At 47.9% G+C, this 18,012-nt stretch overlaps 1 protein-coding gene across 4 annotated transcripts; it reads left to right on the forward strand.

Annotated features, from left to right (window-relative positions):
- Positions 1-17,514, forward strand: PRELID2 (PRELI domain containing 2). 4 transcript variants are annotated; one of them, XM_084535788.1, is made up of 7 exons: positions 101-258; positions 5,103-5,160; positions 7,152-7,225; positions 8,304-8,464; positions 10,871-10,976; positions 16,383-16,448; positions 16,905-17,514. In XM_084535788.1, the coding sequence occupies exons 1-6, from the start codon at positions 184-186 to the stop codon at positions 16,425-16,427; spliced, it is 519 nt and encodes a 172-aa protein (XP_084391914.1). In that variant the 5' UTR covers positions 101-183; the 3' UTR covers positions 16,428-16,448; positions 16,905-17,514. The 4 variants fall into 4 exon arrangements, with proteins under 4 accessions (XP_084391913.1, XP_084391915.1, XP_084391912.1 ...); XM_084535787.1 differs by lacking the exon at positions 5,103-5,160 and having other exon boundaries at positions 1-258; XM_084535786.1 differs by lacking the exon at positions 16,383-16,448 and having other exon boundaries at positions 100-258.
- Positions 17,515-18,012: the final 498 nt, after the last annotated feature.

Below are 18,012 nucleotides of genomic sequence, written 5' to 3' on the forward strand. Positions count from 1 at the left end.
CCGCAGAGGGGCCCGGGGCAGGGGCCGGTGCCTCCAACGAGCGCTGCGGTTCCTCACGGGCTGCTCCGTCCCTCCCGGGGCTGCCCCGGGGCCGGCCCCGCAAGATGGTGGCGGTGCGGGGCGGGCCCGCGGGCGGGGCAGGAAGGGGCGGCCGGGCCGTGCCGTGCCGGGCCGGGCCCCGCCATGGGGGTGACGGTGGAGGTGCACCGCGTGTACCGCTACCCCTTCGAGCAGGTGGTGGCCAGCTACCTCCGCAAGGTAACCGCGGCCGCCGCGGGGCTGCAGCGCCTCGCAGCGGGCAGTGCCCGGCCCCATCGCGGCTCGGGGCTCGGGTGGGCGTGCGGGGAGCGTTGTGCGGGGCAGGGGGCAGCGGGGCAGGGGGCAGCGCTCCGTGCGGGGCTGCTCCGTGCGGGGCTGCCCCCTGCAGCTCCCCCTGCACGCTGCTCTCAGACCCGGCCCCCGAGCTGTGCATCAGGGCTGCCCTTCCTGCTGGTGCTTTCCTTGAACAGTAGCACAGAAGTAGGGGTGAGGTGGAATCCTCATGAAAAACTGGTGCTGGGCGTTTGCCCTCCTGCTGCAACCAGCTTTTGGGAACACCAAAGTGAAAAACAGGAGCGGGCCCCATGACGGTTGGTCTGGCCACAGGTGTTTAAACATTAACCACAGAAGTGAATGGGACAGTGTGGGGATAGCGCGGGGTGTTTCCTTGGCACAGAGCCCCGGGGGTTTGTGACTGTTCTCATCAGGACAAGAAGTCTGCACAGATGCTGACTTTGGGCTGAATTCGCCCTTGTTGTAGCCAGCGTGCAGGAGAGGAAGGCTGTGTCCGTGTCCATGCCCGTGCCCCTGCCATGGGGAGGTGCCAGCTCCCAGGTGCCCGCTAGCAGTGGCTGGGCTGTGGCGGAGCCGATGCCAAGGGGAGCCGGGAGCGCATCCACCCCTGGCAGAGCAGAGGCTGAGCCCTGCGGGAGCAGCCCCGGCCCAGCAGCGCTGGGTGACGGCCGGCAGCGAGCTCCTCACGGCCTGCCTGCCGCGGGCACAGCCGCCTCCTGGCAAGGAGCTCTGCGCTGAAACTGTCAGGCCATTAACAATGGGATCGGTTTTATGGCTCGTGGTAGGAGCACAAGGCTTTTCATCCAAGAAATAACAAGCTTTTATTGCTGAAAGCTTTTGAAGACTGCGTTGAAACTTGCTGAGGTCACCAGGCTTTTGCCGGTGGTCTCAGTGGGGTCAGCTTCCTGCCTGCGTTGTCAGTTTCGCGGGATAATGACTGACCAGGTACACACAGCTCTAAAAGATGTGGCATGGTTTTTTTAATTGACTGCCTCATTTTTTCTGGTGTTCAGCTCATTATAAAGGGGAACCGAATCCCTGTGGTGGTGCCTTGGCCTGTAATGAGGACCAAATATGTTTTGTGTGGAACTCTTACAAAGAAAAAATTCAAAATTTCTTTGCAGAATTTTGCGTAAAAATGCTTTGTCTGGAATCTTTCTATTTCTCTTCTGTTTCTCTTAATCATCTACAGATGTTCTTTTCTTGTCCTAGCACAAGACTTCAGAAAGACGCATTTAAGGTTTCCTTTAAAAACAGAAAAAAAAATGGCAAAAGAAAATCTTTTTTGTCCTGCTGCAGAAAGCCTGAGCTGTATAGTTGGCAAGCTTGGGTAGTCAAATTTACTCACCATGTAGTTTAGACTGCCACACTATGGCTGACTAATGGATGTGCTTTGAAATATTAATATGAAAGCTTTGAATGAACTTGGAGAAGAAAAGGCAGGAGGCATCTTTTGCTGGTTTTTGTGAGTGTTTGGGAGCTAGCCATCAGAAGAGAAGCAGGGTTAGTGCTTTTCATTGTGAAAGATACGAACCAGAGTAGAAATACACATAGAATTGTATTCTGTAGTATACTTCTGTGTGACTTAAGAAGGGCAGTTGGAGGTGAACAGTGAGGCTGATTATGACAGCCAGAGGCACAGAGCAGGGAGGTTAAAATAATCCTCGTTTGTATGTGCCAGCAAAGCGCATCACTTGCTTTTAACCAGTAATTCAGTGTGGTTGAAGGATTGGTTTAGTTACTCATAAATCCCATAGTTAAAGTTGATTTTCAGTGCTCCCGATCCTGTTCTTTCTGTCAGGGTCCTGCAAGTTGAACCACTGAGTGCTGTTATGTTGCGGTAGGGTGGGAAGGTGCAACAGGGCTTGCTCTCAGAGGAGGCCACAGTCAGGGTTCCTCAAGGGCATGTTTGTGTCAAGTCATCTCCTGGCTCTCAGAAGTCCCACATATTGCCTGTACTGGGGCATTTTCTGTATTGACTGCATCTTACGACCTCTCTCGATTGATCACAGAAGTCAAGAGGATCACTCTGACTCTGGACGGCGTTGGTGTGTTTTGTTCCTCACCCCCTGCAATCCTCGTCCCCCTTACACACCTCTCAGGTTCAGTTTAAAGCACTGCTGCCCTCCGCAGCAAAGTTTTCACCCAGCCTCTCTAAAAATGTGCCCTGACCGCAGAATGCTTCCTCCACTTTGATAAATCAGTGGTCATCAGACGGACAGCCTTCTACCTCAGATACTGAGGTATATACTTGTACGTCAGTTCACAAATACCCTGGAAAACCTTTTGCCTGTGTCATGCATTTCTCGAGACACAGGATCCAAGTCCTGCAGCGCATGGCAGTCGTGAAGCCCTGCAGATGCTGCCCACATGTCTAAGCCCTGCCGTAGCTCCTGGTGGCAAAGGGCAGGTAGTGGCCCAGCTCCATCGTTCCTCAGGGACGTGCTGAGTGAGGTGGACACGTGGTGGCTGAGGTGACACCTCAGGCTGAGCCCACGAGCAGTAACTCAGGCTCAGTTCAAGTGTGACAGATTGATTTGTATTTGAAATAAATGTATCCGGATGTGAGAGGCCTATGCACGTATTGATTTTCATTGCAGTAAGTAATCTACGCAGTGGGTTTGCTAGAATTTTTTTTTTAATTCACGTTTATTCACAACCACCACCTTTCCGACCCAGTAATAAAGTGAAGGAATGTGGAAAGGTTTAGCTGATTTCGCAGTGTCACCGCTTCATTTCCTCGCTGTTGGAAAAGAAAGAATCAGAATATATATGAATTTAAATATTATTATTTTTCGCAAGTCTTTGAAGCTGTCATTTTGATTTATGTGGGCTCCATTTGATCTTGCATGTAAAACCAGCCCTTCATTGCTTTGAAATACTTCATTTTTGTACAAATCATTATGTGTAACTGCAGTGATTTCTCTCTGCTGCTAAACACAGTGCTGCTTTTAAAGGTCTGCTATTTCCCTCAAATAACTTCTAAGAAACACCACTGTGGTTAGAAACTGCTGCTTTTGATAAATGATCTGATGCATTCCAGTTAGGAAGGATATGTAGGGTCTTAATTCCCTGGATTCAGAGTAATGACTGATGGAATCAATTCTGTGTTGGTCCTCGTAGAAAACAATCGATACATTTGCAGGAAGACCGAGTAGGGGCACAGGAATTACTCCCTTTTTAATTGTCACATTTTTGCAAATAGGGAATGGAAAGCTTCAATTTCAGTAAGCAGCGAAATGTGGCAATAAGTGTGGTGACTGCTCAGACACTCCCCGTGCTGGAAATGCGGAGGGATTTTCTGGCTGTGGGACTCAGCTTTGGAAATGCTGTTTGCGGGTGCCACGTTTGTGCACTAAGTCTCTAAAACGGACTCAGCATCTTTGGGAAACACACGGCTGGCAGTCACAAAAAAAAAAAGAAAAAAAGAAAAAAAAGTGTATTTTAAGGACAGTCAGCTTCACAGCTTCTGCTGTTGATGATTTGTTTGGGGTCTTTTTAGAGCGACGGAGGGACAGACGTCAATAAAATGAGCACATTGGGAGTCTGCCTCCTCGGAGGTGTTCGGGACCTGTCTGGATGTGGTCCTGGGTGGCCCTGCCTGAGACACCCTGGGGTCCCTGCCAACCTCGACCCTCAAGGCACTGGGGAAGCACGGGAAGGCAATTTACTGAGGGAACTTGTTGGAACTGCATGAATGACTGCTGTGGATGAGCAGCGGGGGCTCCAAAGCCCTCAGTGGCGCTGGGCATGGTGCCCGGGGTGTGGGGGCAGCCCTGTGAGGAGCGGGTACGGCAGGGCTGGGGCTCGCTGTGCCCTGCTGCCCACAGCTTTAGGGAGTGGGGCCGCGCAGGGAGGCTGCGGCTGGCAGGGCTGCTCCTGTGCCTGGCAGGCTCTCCAAGCCGCTACATCTGCTTGTGGGCCTCTCGTGTTATTTCTTTTTCTGAGCCGTGTAGGAGATTGAGTCTATGTCTGTTTAAGTACTCGGGTAATAGAGCCTGCTATTTAGTGAAAGATTTATGGAAATGGTTCTGTGTTTCGCACGATTGGGCCTTACAGCGTGAGTTACGTTGATAATGCAATTACGCCAGTACTGCCACTTCACAGCAGCGTGTTGTGGGGAAGGCTCCAGCTCCTGTGCAGAACAGGACTTGAAAACCTTGTGCTTTTAGAGTTGACTTTTGTTCTGCAGTGAGAAGCAGGAGAGCTGGGTTGTAGAGCAGCCTGCTCTGAGTTGTCGACCTTTTTGGCCCAGAACCGAAGATCTCGTCAGGATTTTGGAGCACCCGTGGTTACACATCGTAATTGCATTACCCAAATTGATTTGGTCTTAAAATGCAATTTCTCCACCTTTTCTGAAGCTCCCTATTATGTTCAATGCTGATTTTAATTTGGTGTTCAGCATTTCTCCAGCCTGGCATTTTTTTTTACCATGGATGTTACGGTAACTTTTCAGTATTATTTGAGTTCAATAAATTTTCTTGTGCTTTACATTTTAGATTTTGTTATTGACCTGAGTGTTGATTGCTTTGTGCAGTGGAAGTAAGGTCCTTGTAGCCCTGTCCCTCTCATTTCTGTTCTAATCTTACTAAGCTGGTCTTACCAAATTCTTCCTGATCCGAATGGAGTCTGCAGGCTGTTGAAGCGAAGCAGCCTGTGCCTGTTGAGAGAAGCGATGTGACTGCGTTCGGCTCTCCGCGTGGCAGGCAGCCCTGTGCTGTTACCCACGTGGCGAGCAGTAATGTTTACTCTGTGCATTTTTATCCCAGTACCCCAGTCCCATGGACAAACACGTCATGGCTGTAGAAACAGTGGAAGAGAAAACAGGTAAGCTGCCTGACTTTTCTTAAAAAGCTAACTAACGCTTCTCATAACCTTCAGTGTTAACTATTGAACAGCTTTATTTCAGCAGCAGCTGGGCACTGCACACATCCAGCATGCAGGACTCCTAGGCATAAGTGAGACTGAGAAAATATTTAACCTGCCCCCACAAGCATGTGTTTTAGCTGGATTAAGCATTTGGATTTTCAACGTAGTCTGAGGCTGTCAGAGATGGCTTGCCTGCTTTTCCTGCAGCACGTTCTGCTGCTGTGCGGTTCCCTGGCACTTCTGTGACGATTTCCAGCCGTAGTGCTCTGCAGACCAGGGGTAAGGCAGCTGGAATTGAGCACGGTGAGCGCTGGGGTCAGGCCTCAGGCGCTCTGCAAGCACTTCCCTGCCTCGCTGTGCAGGTCCCTGCCTGGGGGACGTGTCACTGTCCCACCGCATGGCGAGGCAGTTCCAGGGCCCAGCCACCTGCACGGTGGCCCTGTAGGGTGCAGGCAGTCAGCCGGTGAACCCGGACCCTCAGTCTGCCCCTTATCAGGGTTCCTGGAATACCAAGAGTTAGACGTTACCACTTCCCAGTCGTAGTGACGGGCAAATAAATGTGCTCAGGTCGGAGCATGGTTAGCAGATGAGGTCTGGTGGTCCTGCACGGGCTGTTTTCCATTGCTGAGGTTGCAAGATGTGTTTGCAGTCAGGCACTTCAAGTAACGTGCCTGTGAGGTATTAAACTGTTGTGCCACCACGTGGGAATCAAATACCGTAGGACTTTGCACAGTAATTATTCCCTTCTTCTAAATACTGGATTAGTGATCGAATTCTCATTTGGAAAGAAGTAAGAACTTGTTGACTCTTAAGTCTTAGTCCCAAGTTCTTCTGGCTGCTCTTTGTCGTACTTTTGGAGATGTCTTCTGCCTTGCAGCTCAGGGTTGGTGGTGGCCCTCAGTGAGGTTGCTCTGAGATTAAAGCAAACAGAACATTAGTGCTGCCCTGGCATTTTTATCGAAGGGAGTAAACCACTCATCTTGGAGATGCTTTTCTGCTCTCCGTTGCATGGAGATGCTTCGTATTATTTATGTGATGTGTTTGTTCCAGTCCTGAAAACCAAACCCCATGAAGTTTTCATTTCACGGACCCAACCAAATGCTGTTTGAGAACACACTCTTCTATCTCTGACAAGTCTTTAACCTGGGCTGCCTGCCAGTTGGGTTCTCGTGTGGTACTATCCCGAGGTTTCTGTTCTTGATCTGGGTCATTAAATATTAAAAGGCAAAGTGGTTCTAAAAGCCAGCCATTTTCTGAGATGGTAAATAACTGTAATTTGTTTCCTAATAGATAGTTTTGTCCTTGTCGCTGCTCCAATTCAATGCAAAAATAAATGCGTAAGGAGACACGGCGGCTCTGCAAATCATGTGTGCAGTACGTCTGCCCGGAGAACGAGCTCGAGAATATAAATCGGGGTGAGGGTAGAAATAAAGGGAAGCTTCAGGCTGCGTGTTGGCCCGGCAGCTCAGGGGCCTGAGCGCTTCCCTCGCCCCAGCCAGCGGCGTGCTGCGGGACAGGGCAGGACCAGGATGGGCCCTGAAGGCTGCCACCGGCACCAGGACCGGCCTGGCACTGCCTGCTGCGGGGCTTGGCCGCCCGGGATCACCGGGGCGGGCACAGGGAGGTGTTTGTGCCACGCTCTGTGAGGGTGCCTGGGTGCAGTGCTGGGTGCTGATCCCTCCTGAGGCAGTGCCTGTAGCAGCCTTGCTTACAGCCCTGTCTGGCAAGCAGCAGGCGTACTCTGTTATACTTAGAAAAAAAAAAAAAAAAAAAAGTAAATAAATAAAACCCCTACTGCATTGCTAATTTGCCAACATTTCTGCTTGCACATTTGCTGTCTGTGAAGTCTTGCAACTACTTTTTTCTTTTTTTTTTTTTTTTTTTTTTTTTTTTTTTTGAAAAATGGTAATATCTGCTGCCGTAACTCTTCCCTTGGCTTTTACCAACAGATTTGTCTACAGGGATTGTTTACCGGAGGAGAATTGCAACGTGCAAGAATGTAATTCCTGAGATCCTGAGGAAGGTAACTGCTTGAGCTCCTGTCGGATGTCTGATCCATGACTTGGACCATGCTGGGCCGTTGTCTCTAACGAAAAGCCACTCTGAAAGGAAACTCAGAGGGAATTAAAATAATGCTCAGTGTGCCTCTGGCATGTTACAAGTTAAACATGGCATCGCTGAGTCCATGTAAGGAGGATAAGGTGCGAGTCCTTAAAGGCTGTAGGAAATGCAAGGACCCGGGGTGTGCAGTCCCGTGGTGTTTCAGTCCCGTGCCTGGTGAGAGCAGTCCTTTCCTCACAGTTTGTGGGAGAGGACTAACCTCGATTTATTATTTGTTTGTTGCAGAGTATCTGGCAGCATACAGCCTGTATACAGAAAAGTATGTTTATGTTCGTGCATGGGTAAATAACTGTTTTTCAAGGCCTGCATGCTTCAAAGTATACATAGCTCTTTTTCCTGGTACTCTGAAGACTCTGTGTGTTTTTGCCTCTAAACATGTGTTTGTCTCTTCCAAGCCTCATCCGCCAAGGAGAACATATCATTGCCCTATACATGCAGAATGTAAAATAAGCCGATGGTGAGATTTCCATCCCTTCCGCAGCCCACGTTGCCAGATAAAAGCCTCGCAGGTTGAGTGGGCTCTAGAGGAGGCGGCTGGGGCAGGGCTGCCAGGGGCGTGCAGGGGGGCAGTGCCCGTGGCCCCCCCCCGTCCCCGTGGCCCCGGGGGGCGGCTCGCAGGTAACCCCGCGGGAGTGGGCTCTGTCCCCCTGGCTGTGAGGGAGCCGTCGGCAGCAGGGCAGGGGACACGAAGGGTCAGGTAACTTGGTGCCGAGCAGTCCTGCGAGTCCGGCTGGGGGCTGAGCAATCCCCAGGAATTTTGGAGCTTTTGCATGGCCTCCAGTGCGTGCTGAGGAGGTTGGCTCTGCTCGTCAGCGTGAGCCAGAGCTGATGTCCCCTCCTCAGTAGTCCTCAGTCTTACCCCCTGAGGCTACAAGTGTATGCCAGGTACTGAGAAGTGCTTCTACCCTCTTAAAATGCTTTTTTTTCTTTTTCTTTTTTTTTTTTCTTTTTTCAAAGCTCTCCAATTCTTTTACTTGCAGGTCAGTGCCTTAAAAGTGCCCGACATCTACCTGGAAGAGGAATCGTGGCTCAATATGCAGAAAAGAAATATGTCTATGAAAACTCACTGTCTCACATGGACACAGTATGCGTCCCTGAGTGAGGAGTCTGTCTTCAGGGAGAGCTTGGAAAACCCAAACTGGTGAGTGCCTGGGTGCCTGCTCCAGGCTGCTGTGGTCCCCTGGCCCAAAAAGTGTTTTCTGTTGCCTTTTGAATGCTTGGAAGGATCTGAATAACAATTCTTTGCTGAGTCTTGACTGCGTTTAAAGCAGCTACTATAAATGTTCTGTGGCTTTCCGCTGGCTCCTTCAGATGCTGGGCTAGGTTCTCTGGCCAGAGCACAAATAATTGTTGGAAATTAATTTTCCATGTGCTCCTCTGCAGTCATAGAAGGCTGCCCCGCTGTTTCTGCACAGCAGGCACAGCCAGAGCATTCATTTTGCTCTCATGTCTACCAGCAGATGCTTGGCTAGCAGTTTAAAAATTATCAGCTACCTCCTGCTTGCCAGTCCTTGGCACGGAGCGCTCTTGCTCCCAAACAATTTTCTTTCTCTGGTGTTTGGCCCACCATGACCCAAAGGTGTAAGCTGGCATGGGACTTTGCCTGCGAGAAAGATAGACTTGTGTTTGTGCTGAGTGGAGCACAAAAATGTCTTAATGCATGTTTATGACGGGGTAGGAGTGGAATTTCTAATTCCTGCAGCAGTGAAACGAGCAGCTATGTAATACATGCAACTGTCTTTAAAAATAGATCTGTTTCTAGCTGATGTCAACCCCATTAGTTTTTACCGTGCTCTGGTGTCCACTGTAATTAGTCTTTACTTTTGCCGTGTGATGTTCCCTGGGAAGTGTGGCAGGGCTGTCCAGCAAGGTCTGCCTGGCTTCTGAGAGCTCTCAGGATGCTAAAGAAAAAAACCTGCAACTTCAGACAAAATTCAGTTTTGGGGGTTCAAGCAGTTTTGAAAGCCTAGTGCTGGGACTTTGCTGTTTAAGGATATATTCCTCTTGGTTTTTAAGTCACGGTGTTTCAGAAGTTTGCTGAGCCCCCCTGCCCTTGCAGAGGGATGGAGCCTGTCCCACGGCTCCCTCGGGGGAGGATGCACGTTCCTCTGCACCAGCACGGCCTTGCAGCTGTAGGTGTTGGTGCTGCTGGTGCAGACACTCGGGCTGCCTCGGCTGGTCAGAGCCCCCCTGACCAGCCCCCCTGAAAACAGGGGCCCTGTTTTCAGGCCTGCTCCAGGTTAGGAAAGATGCTGTCCTCGGCGTGTTTCTGCCTCCCCACGCAGGAGAGCTGCCCGCGGAGGCAGGCACTGCTGCTTGCTCTGACCCTGAGGCAGACTGGCACTCGGGAAAGCAGAGAACTCCAAACCCGGCTGTGTAGCTGGGCTGCCAGCAGCACGGGGCAGCCTCAGCAGTGACACAGCCCCTGGAGCAGGCTGTGTGCTGCTGCAGGGCCCCCCGTGCCCCTCCTCGGGCATCAGATGCAGTGAGCACTGCTGGCGAAACGGGTGCTCTGCCGTGGGAGGGCAGTGAGGGTTACCTGGCGTGCGATGTGTGCGCGGTGCCCTGCACCACAGAGCGGGGTTAAGGATCTCCCACACAAAAGCTGCCCCTCGTGAAGGGCCAGGCGCCGGATGTTTTGAAAGCCTTGCAGGCTTTGGGGACCCTCCCTGACACCACCTGAACAATATCGCTAAAGACGCTTTAATTAAACTCCCATCACGAAAACAATTAGACCAAATTTGTCGTACTTAACTAGTCAATAATTTAGTAGTTGGGTCTCATTAATAGACTTCACCCTGTGACTGTGCTGTAACGAAGCAGCATTGCCAGCTGTGTGCTACAGAAATCAATCTCAGATCGATATTTTCCTTGAGCTGCCCTTTTTGGTCTCCGAGAACGGTGAAACAGCAAAATTAATGGATCAGTCCCAGCCAGCACAGCCAGGTCCAGGGGTGCCCAGCATTCACTGCTGACGTCCGTCCTGTGCCTGGGGGAGGCTCCTCATCTGCACCAGCTCCTTCACTTGAGCGCTGTGTGTTTGTCTTCCTGATGGCTTGCATGTATAAAAAGTGGCTGTGGCCCGCTGGGGGCATCGGTGGTGCTGGGCTCAGGCGAGTGCTGCTGTGGCGGGAGTGGGAAGGTGTCCACGTCGGACCTCTTCCCCCCGCTGTCACTGCCTCTGTCTAGCTCGATGTCCTGAGGACCCGCAGGATCGCACAAGCTTTGTTTGCTGTTTCTGTGGTAGGCTCCCATGACTTAGAAGCCTCGGTCTGTTGCCCGTAGGGTACAGCACCTCGCTGGCCCAGTCCTGGCTGGCGCTGCTGCTCCCGGCACCTGCAGCAGCTCCCGTCTGAGCTGGTCCGAGAGCCGCGACTGGCACGCGCCTCGTGCTGCTCCGTGCCTGCGCCTCCCAGAGCCTGTACACAGCGTGGGGGGACGGCGTGATGCCTTGCTTGGGAGTCAAGACAAACACGTTATAAGGAGATTTATGTTTGATTACTAAGTAGGCGGAGAAACAAGTTGGTGTTGTGTTCCTGTTTCATAGGACAGACTTCACCCAGAAAGGCAGAATATCGGTTACGGGGGCCGGTTTGCTCAACCGTGTGTTGGAAGCTTTCGCTCAGTCATTCTTAAAGCAAGGCGTGAAGAAGGTAGGTTTATTTACTGCCTGAGCTTCTTCCTGGAGTTATATTCAAAATGTTTCCAAATCACCGCATTGTCTGGGATTAAAGCTAAGTTGGTGTTTTAAGCCTGGATTCCTAACATCTTGTAATTGTTGAAAAAATATTTGACCTTTTCTTTTGCCTACAGAGAACAAGCAGAACAGAAATGGATTTAGTTTTATTATGGTAATAGTTTTATTTCAAATACATTTTAAAGCATGGTATATGTGTCTGTATCAATTTCTGTAATTCATTCTTATTCCTGGTTTCCCTGAGGCATTGAAACAGTTTTTCTTCCTAATGTCTTATTGTACCAGCTAATACTGTAATAATAATTTTAGGTTCTATAGCACCTTCACACTGAAATAGTCAAAAATAGCCAACATGAATTTATATCATGTCACACATTTTTCTCCAGTAACATTAGATTTTTTTTTGGCAGCTTGATGTATTTACAATAGCCACAGTCAATCTCCCTGTAGCAGTTCTGTATACTTCAATAGTTCTGTCTTTCAGCAAGAATTATGAAAGAGGATAAAAGCTATCCAGTAGTGCATCCCAGAGGAATTAGCGTTCAAAGGCCTCAGTTTCTGGGAGCCGTGTCATATTGATAAACTGGTTTTAACAGCAGTGTCTCCTGTAGCGCTCGCTGGGAAATGCAGTTACACGGCAATCCTGGTTTGGGATATTTGTGACTTGGATAGATTTGGGGGTTCAGGCTGTGATAAATAAAATGTTTAAAATTTGTACCTGCTGAAAAAGGAGCAAGAGGAGTAGCTGAAAGGAGTATTTAGTTAAACCCTTTTGATGTAAATGAGATATTTTTTGCCTCCCACACAATTTGTATATTGTTTCAGATGAGTGAAAGCATATGTTCGAGCCTGAAAACATGGCAGTTTCACAGCTGGGCTTATGAATCTCATGTGTGCGAGACTATAATGAACCTACACTTACCATTATCCCATTATTTTTATTATTTTTAAGTTATCTATTGGAGAAATTTGTTGTTCAGGTGTACTTAGAAGTCCAATGCCAGATCATGCCTTATGCCATTCTTTAATTTTTCATGCGGACCAAGCAGTTAGTAGTGTTAAAAGTTCTATTTTAAAATTTTATTTATTTTTATTTTTTATTTTACTGTGTCCGTACCAGTGTCCCGTGCTTCCTCCCTTTGCTTCAGCGGGTGTGTGAGCACACAGTGTCGCAGCAGCCTCAGCCCTTCCCCGAGCAGCGCTGGGGGAGTCCCCGCGGGCAGTGCGGGGGGCAGGCAGCTCAGCCTCTCCCTCCTGATGTTGGAGTCTGTGCCCCAGGAGCCGTGGATGGAAATGTAGTTCAAACCACAGCATGACCATTTATTCCTTTGCTTATTCTTGATAACTGTAAGATCTTTGTTGCTTTTTAAAGTGGAGAAAAAAAAAAAAGGAAAAGCAGACAACTGTGCTGGTGGAAGCAATGGAGCGATGGCTGGGTAATGAAACCCGTCCTGCAAGCTTAGGGCAGTGCAGAGCTCGCAGATGAGACAAACGAGCTCACAGCATATCTCAGTGCTGCGTTAGAAACCCTTTAACAATTTTGGCTATGTCTGCAGAGCTCTGAAAAACACAAACGGGTGTCTGGTACACATCTACAGACTTGCCTGGTATTTTTTTTTTCCTCTACAACGTCAGTCTCCCTCTGGCAACAGCTGCGTGTATGCATTTCATTTCTTCTGAGCTGTTAGGTAGGATTTCTTTTGTGGCTTGGCTAGAGAGTAATTTTGAGACACATTTTACCCAAATGTAATAAACAGCAATGCAAAGGTATTATATCAAGGTATAAAAGAAATGTCGCGTGAGTGACACTGCCTGATAAACGTTCTCTGGGCTCCCATTGTGGCTGGTTTACTTCTTATCTTTGGAGCCTGATTTACATCCTTCCTAACGGTCTGATCAAACAGGTGCTTTTCTTGCCCCTGGTACACCTGGTTGGGAAAAGTAAGGATGTTGCTGCCAAAGCCAAAGCGTTATTCCTGCTTTATCTCCTCCATCCTGACAGCAGTGTGCTTCTCCATCCCTGTGATGCAAGGGTGTAAGAAAGCAGTGGGAGGCAGCAACCCGTGTGGGGCAGAGGAAAGGGAGAAGAGTGAGCTACCTGGAGAGCAGGAGAAAATACTGTGGTAATATTAAACTTTGTGAATGAATACCAGAAAACTCATATATTCACACAATCAATGTTAAATATCTCTGTGTTACAGAGTGAGAGGGCAAAGTTGTGATTAATAGAGCTATCCTTGGATGCGAAAGGCAGATCTTTTTAACCGTTGTTTGTTATTGACATGAGTCTATTCTGTAGTGTTTTTTTTTTAATGCATGACAGAACAACCGTGATGTTTTTATATTTCTCTTACTTTATTCCAACCATGAACAAAACAAAAAAGATAAAATTCCCCTTCCCTGCTCTTGATTGTAGAAGTCATGGTGTATTTTGGTGGAAATTGCAGCATTTATGCTTTTTTTTATTTTCTTGCCTGTTCAGAAAGGCTATTAATGAACGATACACACCCAGATAATGGCCAATAAAACTTTCCTCCTGAACAATTTAAAAGTCTGAGCAGATACACCAGTAAACCCCAGCTGCCAGGACAGCCTGCTCTGGGCCTGTTGGCGTGGGCTCTGGCTCCCTTTGGAAGGGGAATCGCTCTGCAGCGGGTGAGTAAAGGCTGCAGGAAGCCTCCTGCCGGGGGGTGCTGGAGGCCAGCAGTCAGCTGGTGTGTGTATGTGGTGTTCAGAGCTTGAAACATGACCTGATTGTCCCATCTTTCTCCAAGTTGCGGCGATCTCTGCTAGTGTTAAGCAGTACAAACGGCAATGTTAGGAGCGATTTTAAGGCTGCATAATGAAGGAGCATGTCTAGCAATACATTTTTGTTGTATTGATATGTTTTATCCATTGCCTCTTAAACGTTGCAACATTTCTGTCATTTTCACTTCCTGATTTCTTTTTTAGATTCCTTTTCCATTACTTGAATATGTAAGGGGTGGAAAGGAACGAAAGGCTGTAACGTAGTCTGGTAAATGGAGCTGAGCTCAAATAACAATATTTAACTGAAACATTTTGTCATGGTTACAGCAAGAATGCAAGGTATTAGGTGCTCTTTTCAGAGGCAGCAGAACATTTTCTGTTAGTCCATTAAAACGTTCCCTGCTTTTGTGCTGGGAATGGAAATGGGCCGTGCACTGCAATGTGCATTGCCTTCAGATTAAAACAAGCCACTTACACCTTCCTGCGTATCACTTAACCTCTTGCTTAGACCTGAGTGTTCGTGGAGGTGTGGAGCACATTGCAGACATAACGCCTGCTCTCTGTCCCACCCAGCTGCGGTTCCAGTTTGGCTCGTGGCATATATCTGGATACAAACATCGGCTCTTCAACAGGTCCATGGTGTGGGAAGCTCCTCAGACTGCCGTTCCGTGTTTCCCTAGCTATGCTGTCGCCCAGCTGCTGTGTCCTGTGCCCTGTTTGCTGTGCTGCGTGCTGTCAGCAGCATCAAACCGGCCCCACTGGAGCAGTCGCCTGGAGGCCGCAGCGCTCCGGCGGTGTGGGTGCTTCGGGCTGCTGCAGGGATCCCGGTAAAAGCACGGAGATGCTTGCAGCACGTTGGCTCCTCACAGCAGAGGAGTTCCTCCACCTTTAAAAAGTGGAACTACTCTGTGGCTTGTCAATCAGAGAAGCTTTTAAGCTGTAGCTGTGGAGGTGCAGAGTTTAATGGGTAGGCAATGTTTGCTCTGCATTTCGAGTGCATCATTGCACTCTAAGTAGTGTAAATTTAGCTCCTTTAAGCCTGATCTCCTGGGGCTGAGATTTAAGTGTTTGAACTTCAGTTGAAAGGAATATATTGATTAGGCTTTGATTTAGTCATTCCTTGCTGAAAAGATACTGGGTAATGAGTTGTACCTGCCCTTTCGTATTTTTATTCATTTAATGGATTCCCCTCTCATTCCCCTTTTCTTCCTCAACACTTTTCTGCCTAAAAGTCTGCAGTGCTACGAGGAGAAATAAAAGAAAAAGCAGTTGTCACGCTGTGAACATAATTGATTCAATAAATAACATTTTAAAATTCTCTAGGCAAACCTCAGTCCTCACTTATGTCAATTAGTGCTTTATTCTGCAAACAGTGGCACGTCTGGTTTAGACTGATAGACTGAGGTAGTCAGCTCATGGCCTTCTGTGAAGGGTAGCCATGGAAGAGGAGCTGCTTTTTGTAGACAGATCTTGTCCATCTGTCATGGAGATGTGGAAAGAAGTTCTCCTGACCTATTTGTGAAAGTTGTCTTTCTTTTGTTGTTTTCTGTCATGATGGCTCCAACTGAGAACCCTCTTTTTCATTTATCTTGGTAAACAAAGAACATCCTAGGGTAAGCCTCAGTCCCACTCAGGTTAGAAGTAAGCTCCAGGCTTGCTTGCTGCGTCTGCAAGATCTGACCAAACATTAGAAGCAGGGCTGGCAAATGGTTGTAACTGTCCTACAAGGCATTTGGGAGGAAGGGATGTTTTGGATTTTCTTCACTACAGTGACTGGTTTTGCTTTTCCACCAGATGCGAAGCTGCTTCTTTCTCACTTTGTACTGAACCTTGAACTTGAGCTCATTTCAAAATAGGGAAGAACTTTGCTGTGGAGCAGTTTTTAGCCCTGATATGGGAAGAGCACTTGGTACCATCAAAGCCTCCCCTAGATTTTTCGATGGCTGCTCTGTTGCCAGCAGTGCAGTGTGCCCGAACAGTTGTTGCTGGTTGGTAAGCACCTCGGGCTGACCTGCATTGCACCCCCCCACTCCTACAAACAAACAAACAAAAATCCTAGAATCAACCTAAATTTTGCTTTAATAACAGCTTAATGCTTGACAGTTCCTCTTCTATAACAGCTTAATGCTTGACAGTTCCTCTTCTCTTCACAAATCAGTCCTTTAGAAGAAAGATTCACTCTTGTGGTCCTCTGGTGGTATTTTTGACTGTGTTCAGTATTTCTTTCCTGCATTAGTAGAAATATTCATATGTAGAGCTTTGATTTGCACAGACCCAATCGCCTGTGAAGAATACAAGTGACAGTATTTCCATTTTAGAGGAATTTCTCATTCCCATTCCTAACTGAATGCCCTGGCTTCATGCTGCCTTGCCTTGCAAAAATGTGGAAGCTGCAAAGAGTCTTTTGTCTTCTCCAGGTTCCTGTCAGAGAAGTCAGCGTTGTAAGTGCTGTTTGTGCCATCCAGGCAGCAGAGAGAACTACACTGAGCTAGTACAGGATCATAAAACACAGTTCTTTTTAGGGTTTTACTGGTATATCGTGGGGCTGTTCTTTTGAATGTGTGAAATAGTTATACTGTGTGTAAAGTTGGCATGTATTTGTGCTTTTTTTCAGGGTATTAAAATAATGGAGACTCTTCTTCAGGAGCAGTGTGGTTGATTGCACTCTTTATGAGCTATTGTAAGTGCAGCATCCGTCTACAGATGAGGAAAATTGTTCAAAGCTTGTGATAGCTATTGCACATTGTGGTCTTTGTAATTCTACAAATAAACTTTTTTTTTTTTTTTTTTGTTCCATTATAAATAGCAGGCAATTTTTATAGACTTTTCAAGAAAAATAGTGATCTACTATTGCATTAGGCTTAACATAATTCAGAAAGTTTAAAACAGTATTCAGTAAGACAACTCTTGTGTCCGGTCTTTTGTCCTCTCCTCTCCGTGAATATATGAGTGTGGAAGTCTTGGTAAAATAAGATGTTGTTTCTTTCTAAAGATTTCCTCCTGAAGAGTAGTATCTTCAAGGTTTATCCGTGGCGGGAATGTTTGGTCAACTCTTTAAGTAGCTTCAGGACAAGAGCAAATGACTATTGATTACCTCCTAATAAATGTTCTAAAACCTATTTCTCTGCTTTTGCAGGAGAAAATGCATCTGTGTAGTTTCCTTGGAGCAGCCTATCTTCATTGCCGTCAGAATTCTGTGGCTGTTACCTGAACTTCGCTGGTGCCGTTTTATCGAGGAAAGAGAATTTAATGTGCATAGGAGAAATGGACTGTAGACTGCAAACCTTTTACAGAAGACTAAGGAATCATGCTATGTAAGGGAATGTTGATCTTGAAAATCACGGAGAAACAAATGCAAGCTTGGAAGCAGAAGCATCTTGTGAATTTGTTCTACAATCTCTAGAGATTAAGCCTTCGATAAGGGAAGGCAGAACAACAAAATAGCCCTCGTTGCTATGAAGAGACCCTTGTCTCGTTAACCAGTTGCTTTGCGTCTTATCAAGGGAGGTGCAAGCACACCCCGTGTGCTGTTTATTTCACAGCTTAATTCTGTGGGATAGAGGCTTCATTGTACAAAAATGAAGCTCAGCTTCAACAGCGGAGTAGGGTTACTATTCCCTGCTTGAATCAACATCGCTCATTATTTCAGCCCTGATTGCTGTGTTGGAAATGTTTGGTTATTATGCTCCTGCCAGTGTGATTATTTTCAGTTGTAAGACCTGCCTCAATACAAGTTTTAAATTACATACGTCTGAATTCTTTCAGCAAGTATTTTTCTCCTGTTGTGCCTGAACAGGGGAAGAAAGCCGCAGGAAAACTGGTGAAGTGCAAGCAAAGTTCCCAACCGTGTCTCATTTGCTTTTCTTCCTTTTGTTATGTGCACAGCAACAGGATAGTTTTATTTCTAAACTTCCATTGAAAATTCAGGTGAGCACAGACCAGCTTCGATACCTTTACTGAAGTTGGTTGACACCACACTTGAATTCAGATGCCTTGAATCCAGCATCTGTGGAAATTTGAGCCCATTAGCTGACTGCCATAAAGCAGAAGGGCCAGCTGCCGTTCTTGGGGGCAGGTTGGGTGTTTTCCCAGATGCGATGTGAACCCTGGGTGGGCTCTTCCCTTTGCTGCGCCCAGGTGCGGTGCTGCCAGGCGTGGTGTCACCAGGCTGGGGGGCTGAGGCTGCAGGGCGAGCTCTGGCCCCTGCCTTGGGATGAACGAGAAGAGACCTGGGCCTCTGTGCT

This window comes from Aythya ferina (assembly GCF_964211825.1).
Source record: "Aythya ferina genome assembly, chromosome: 14".
NCBI lineage: Eukaryota > Metazoa > Chordata > Aves > Anseriformes > Anatidae > Aythya > Aythya ferina.

Coding starts and splice junctions, on each gene's coding strand:
- PRELID2 (XM_084535789.1), top strand. CDS start 105: ATGGTGGCGGTGCGGGGCGGGCCCGCGGGCGGGGCAGGAAGGGGCGGC. Junction 259..7,151: donor TGGCCAGCTACCTCCGCAAG/GTAACCGCGGCC, acceptor TTTTACCAACAG/ATTTGTCTACAGGGATTGTT. Junction 10,977..16,904: donor TAAAGCAAGGCGTGAAGAAG/GTAGGTTTATTT, acceptor CTGCTTTTGCAG/GAGAAAATGCATCTGTGTAG.